General features: G+C 39.6%; 1 protein-coding gene across 3 annotated transcripts in view; it reads left to right on the top strand.

Moving 5' to 3' along the window:
- The window catches only part of LOC149804286 (DNA polymerase eta-like), a 49,620-nt gene extending 43,990 nt beyond the window's left edge, over positions 1–5,630 (top strand). For all 3 annotated transcript variants that reach the window (XM_089938428.1, XM_089938438.1, XM_089938433.1), the window contains exons 10-11: positions 259–431; positions 4,145–5,630. In XM_089938428.1, the coding sequence (XP_089794554.1) occupies positions 259–431; positions 4,145–5,279 (1,308 nt within the window). In that variant the 3' untranslated portion in view covers positions 5,280–5,630. The remainder of the gene's footprint in view (positions 1–258; positions 432–4,144) is intronic.
- Positions 5,631–6,000: the final 370 nt, after the last annotated feature.

The raw sequence follows: 6,000 nt of genomic DNA on the forward strand, positions 1-6,000 counted from the left end.
ATCTCTCTTTCCTTTGATCTGTTTAGCTATCTGCTTATATCTCTCCTTTGATCTGTTTAGCTATCTACATCTATATGTCCTTTGATCTTTTTAGCTTTCTTCATCTATCTCTCCTTTGATGTCTGTCCTCTGATCTGTTTAGCTATCATATCTGTTTGTCCTTTGATCTTTTTAGCTATCTATATATCTATTAGTCTGTGTCTGGAATTTCACTGTATTTGATACTTATGTTATCTCACCTTTCTTTAATTTAAACAGAACAAGAGAACAGCCAAGAGTTTGACAGTCAGCATCAGTTACGTTGGCAACCCTTCATATGCGGTGGCATCAAGAACTTGTGCTCTGTTCACATACAGTTGGAAAAAGTTTGCAGATAATGCCTTTGCTCTCCTTCAGAAATTCAACACAGCTCCTGCACATCAGAAAATATGGTATGTAGACCTTAGCTTTAGCTGAGTTTCTTATTTAATTTTGGTGAAGTGATACATAAGTATTTGTTAAGTGTAGAAATAGGTAGATGTGAAACTATTATTACTTACCTTCTTAATGTAGAAATAGGTATCAAGCTATCATTACTTACCTTAATTATAGAAATAGGTAGATATGAAACTATTATTACTTACCTTCTTAATGTAGGAATAGGTAGAGATGAAGCTACCTTAATATGGAAATAGGTAGATATGAAGCTATTTTTACTTCTTAATGTAGGAATAGGTAGATCTTCTGCTTCTTCTTTTGTCCATCATGTCTGATGATGATGATGCCAGTTGTGCAGCCCATGGTGACTACACTTGTGGCTCCTGAGTCCAAAGCTGGATGTACGCAGGATTTTACACTTTGGCATGGGAAGTCTGTAGATGTAATGGTCTGGGATGCTGTGATGTGCAATTTTTTCCATGTGGCTGTGAAGTGTTCGCTACATTCATTCTCGACTACTCCAACAGCCTTTGAGATGAGCATGTGCCAGTTAGGCCAGTCAATGGCCAAGGCTTCCAGCATGCTGGGTTGGATTCTGCACCAATTCAGGTTACACTTAAGGTTGTCTTTGAACCTTTTCTTGGAACACCCTCATTTCTGCTTTCCCTGCTTGAGCTCACCATAGAAGAGCTGTCTTGGTATTCTTGTCTTCTCCATCCAGATGATGTGGCCTGACCATCTGAGCTGGGCTTTCAGCAGTAGTGTCTTGATGCTAATAACACCAGTCTTGTTGCAGACTTCGAAGTTTGACACCTTGTCCTGCCATCAGATGTGCATGATTGACCATAGTGACTACATGTGGAATTGCACAAGCTGCTTCACATGCCTGTGGTATAGCAGTATGTGTTCCAGGTTTCACAGCTATAGAGCAGGTAGGTGAGGACAAGAGCTGTATAAACCTTGATATTGGTGGGCATCCAAATGTCTTTTTGCAGCAGGACCTAACATGAAGTCTTCCTAGGACTTGCTTTCCAGATCCTGGATGTAATTTCAGTGTCTAGTGGTCCATCTGAAGACATTCTGCTTCCTAGGTATGTAAAGCTCTTCATGTGCTTCAACTGTCTCCCCTTGATCTTGATGGTAGGTTGTGGTGGGTATTTTATAAGGAACCGATTGAAGGAGTATCCAGGTTTATTGTCTGTCCAAACAGTCTGGATGCCTCAGAGAACTTATTCACAATGATTCTTGTGTGCCATAAATGCATAGTCATCTGCAAACAGGGCTTCGATAAGTGGTCTATCCAGTGTTTTGGTTCTTGCAGAGAGCTGACACAAGTCAAAGAGGGATCCATCAATGCGAAACTTGATGTAGACTTCAGTGTCTAAGTCCTTCACTGCAAGGCGTAGGACTTGGGAGAAGAAGAGATTGAACAGCACAGGTGCGAGCACTCAGCCCATCTTCACTTTGGTCAAGATGCCAGAGTGCTCTGAGCATAGGCCAAGACCTCTTCTTTCATGTCGTCATGAAACAAACAACTTAATAATGGTGGTGAACTTTCTGGGACAGCCAAGTTTTCCAAGGACAAGCCACAGGGCTTCTCTGTTTATAGAGTCTAAAGCTTTGGTGAGGTCGATGAAAACTGTATAGAGATCCATGTGCTGTTCTATGCATTTCTCCTGAATTTGCCTCACAGTGAATATCATGTCAGCTGTGCTGCAGCCTGGATGGAATCACCACAGACTTTTAAAAAGTGTGATTTGTTTGTGTGATTTAGATTTTTAATGTAGTTTTAACATTTTTCCAGTCATATTGCTATATTGAATGCAGTGTGGCAGTTTAAAGTGATATCTAGCACTGGGTCATCATGCCACAGACATGCAGCATGATGTCCCACCCAGTCACATTATCTGCCACCAGGCCGACCAGTCCTAACACTAACCTCTTAATGCTGAGTGCCAAGCGAGGCAGCTGTCAGTACCATTTTTGTAAGTCTTTGGTATGACTCGGCTGGGGTTCAAACCCACAACCTCCTGCATCCGGTTGCATACTTTTTAAAAATACTATTAGAGTCAAGTATGGGTTGCACAACAAAACCTGTGCAGGAGAGCTCTTAAAGTGGGAAAGTCACTGCACAGGGGTGATCCCACTTTCTCGGCTGCGGGAGCTGGTTCCCAGTGGCACAAAGAATCGTTACAACTGGAGAATCTGTTGGCTGCATTGGATGGCCGTGAGTTCTAATGTGCCTCATCAATGTCCTTGTTGTTCCACAGCACCTTGCTAGTCCACCATCATGGACATTGGGTTGACTATGATCCCATCCACCCTGTCAGCCAAAAGACTAGGCATGTCCCTCTGTTTAACCCATAGTTGGGGCAGCGGTTGGAGTGATGTCAGAGTTTGTCAACACACTGGTGGGCCTGCATGCCACACCTCTGGGGCTCGCTGCTGCTTCGAGATCCCCTTCAGTTCAACCTGGGGGTCGAATGATGCTCAGTTATCATGTGTTGCCACAAGGAGGCACTGCAGGAGTCTTTGCAGTGGATAGGATATAGGCTATGTACTGGCAGGGGGAGGCTTACACACTTGGGTTCACTTTTTCCCACTGAATATTTGGGGCTTACCAGCAGCTGCAGCTGGAGAAAGATTGTGCAAGCACAAACTACAACTACACTACTGCATATGATGCATCACACACACCCTGTGGATGATGCATTACACACACCCTGTGGCACTGCCGCTAACTCACTTCAGTGTACAAAAAGGGTTGGAAGAAAAGAAGGTGAAACTAAGCCTTATATGTTCATTCCTTTTCAGAACACAATTGTTTTAAAAACTTTGAATAGTGCCTGCCAAACCATAGTTCCGTATATCTCACTATTCTCCCTATATTGCAGTTTCATATATATCACCATTCTTGGTTTATATGGTTTGGTACTTAGTATGGTTGGTAGACATGGACCATGAGATACCGTGTTGTTTTTAACTTTTGTTCTTGATGTGTCAAGTGAAAAGGATATATCGTATATTTTTGTTTTAACTTCTTGGAGAAAAGTATTCGACCAGTGCTGGTATACCCTCCAGCAAGCTTAAAACAAACTATTACAGCCTATCATGCTAACCAAACTTGTAAAACATTCACAGTGTGCAGTAGTGCTTATTAGTTACTGGTTAGACAAGAATTGTAGCTAGTATCAGAGTATGTTTTGATTAGTGGACTGTGCTCAACATTGTCAGACTTTCTCTCTGTATACATTATGAAGCTCGTGGCCTAAATTACTGACCAAAATCACATTTTTTTCACATTCTTTTTTTTATTGGGCTTTTGGTGGTCAAGTCATCCAAGCTGCTCGCCTTTACAGATCTCTGACATCAAGCTCAGCTAACTTGGGTATTTGAGAAAGCTTCCCAGTAGCTTTTTGTTGGTTGGTGGTTCTTCCTTAGTTCTTACTCCACCAAATATACTGGCTGCCATGAATAGCTTACATGCTGAGAAATGGTGTTAAAACCCATAACAACCAACCAACCATCCTTTTTCATTATAGGCAAATTAAATCAATCACACACTTGTATCAGTTGACCTAACTTTCATTATATTGTCTCACTGCATATGCATGTTAGCTTGTTGGTGTCACTTTCTGAGGGCAGTGGTCTTAACATTAATGTTTAGTCTTGTGTTTATGAAAATGTTTGTTCATAGTTATCTGGAATATTGTTTAATCTTTTGCAGGAGCCCTCACATTATCTGTATGGGACTTTCGGCCAGTAAATTCATGAATGATGCAGACCATGGCATGTCAAGTATTGAAAATATGTTCCTTAAATCAGCTGCTCAATGCAGTAGTTACTCCAACAACAGGCAGCAAATTTCAACTGAAACAACACAGACTTCTTCCTCATTGATGGAAATGGAAGAGAAGACTACAGAGAAAAGGACAAACTCATCACTTTTTCAGAGTATAGCACCTTTTTTACAGAGGAGCACTGATATTGGAATTAATAGTTGTTATTATGAAACTTGTAATAACTCTGCAACATCAGTGACAGTCTGTGATTTGGATGAAAAAGGTATCAAAAAGAAGGAAAATAGAGGCACATTATTTTCTTTCTTTAAACCTAAAGCTGAGGAAGAAAATTCTGTGGTAGAGTCAGGATCTGTGATTGATGTGGAAAGTGAGAATGACAACTCAGACGCTGAAAGCAGTCATCCAACATTCATTCACGATACTCCTTGCAAAACAGACTTTTTGCACAAAGGATTTTTTACTTCGAAATTGCAAAGCATGGCAGAGAAAGATGTAACTGAACGACAAAAATCTGACAGAAATTCTCTAAGTGTTCTTGACCTGATGAAGGAGGCCGATATGAAACGTGAAGTATCTAAGAAGTCAACAGATGTGATTTCCATGTGTAGTACTAGCGCAGGGAATGTTAACAGAAATAAACAAATTGAAAACTCGGTTCTGGTTGAGGATGAAGAATGTGCCTCAGACATTGATATTTTACACAATTCTGCTGCAGAAAATTACAAGGTGATAGATTTAGGCTGTAAAGAAATAGTTTCAAAGTCTGCAAAGGGACATATTTCAACTAATGATGATTACCTCCCTTGTGAAAGCTGTGGAGAACTTGTGTTGGTATGGGAAATGCCAGAGCATCTGGACTTTCATTTTGCCATGGAACTTCAAAATGATATTAATACACCCTCTCATAGCAAGATAGCACCATTTGTTAGTAGTACTCCGATTTCTGGCGGTAAAAGAAAATTAATTAGCGCAGTCAGTAGCACAGGTAGCAGCAAAAAAGTCCGAACATCAGAGATGAAGTCTGCAAAGTTAGATATGTTTTTCATACAGAAAAACTGAGTCATTGATTCATATGTCAAAATCTGCATTAATATTCTTCATATATGTAAATAGCTTGATACAGTGGTATAAAGAAATATTATTAAAAAACTTTTGTCATGAGAACATAATACAAGCACATGTATAATCTTTTTTAATTAATATGCATTCATATTTAACATATTTACTTAATTTGAGAAAAACTGGACTAATCTGATGAAGTTTGAATTTCTTGTGCAATCTTCCATTTTGAAGTAATGTTAGAACATGTTAGTTTGTGAAATAAGTACCTATTTGTACTGCAATCTTATTATATATATATATATATAACCTTGTATGAATATTATGTTTGTTAATACACAGTTGTATACATGCAATGTTTATTTATTTTCAGATTAAATATTTGTTAGGTTATCATCCTGATCAATCATCCTTGTTCATTTAGCCAAGATGGCTAAAATTTGTTTTAGGGCCATTTATGCAAGTAGCCCAATTATTTTCACATATTAAAAAGAGGAAAATTGTAAATTAGCAACCATTTTCCAAGCACAATCCTCACTGAACTAGGAGGTCCGAGTCAGAATTGTTGCCCCAAGCTGTCCGTAGCATAATCTTAAATCACCTGCCGGTCTGCTTATAAGGTCTTCTGGTATTAACCCATGACCACTAGTTGGGAGAATGCTGGTTGCACGTCAGGGCATTTAAAGGCATGGTAAAATGTCTTTGAGGGAATCCTATTTAT

Source organism: Sinohyriopsis cumingii, chromosome 2 (genome assembly GCF_028554795.1).
Source record: "Sinohyriopsis cumingii isolate HCF-2022 chromosome 2, ASM2855479v2, whole genome shotgun sequence".
Lineage (NCBI taxonomy): Eukaryota > Metazoa > Mollusca > Bivalvia > Unionida > Unionidae > Sinohyriopsis > Sinohyriopsis cumingii.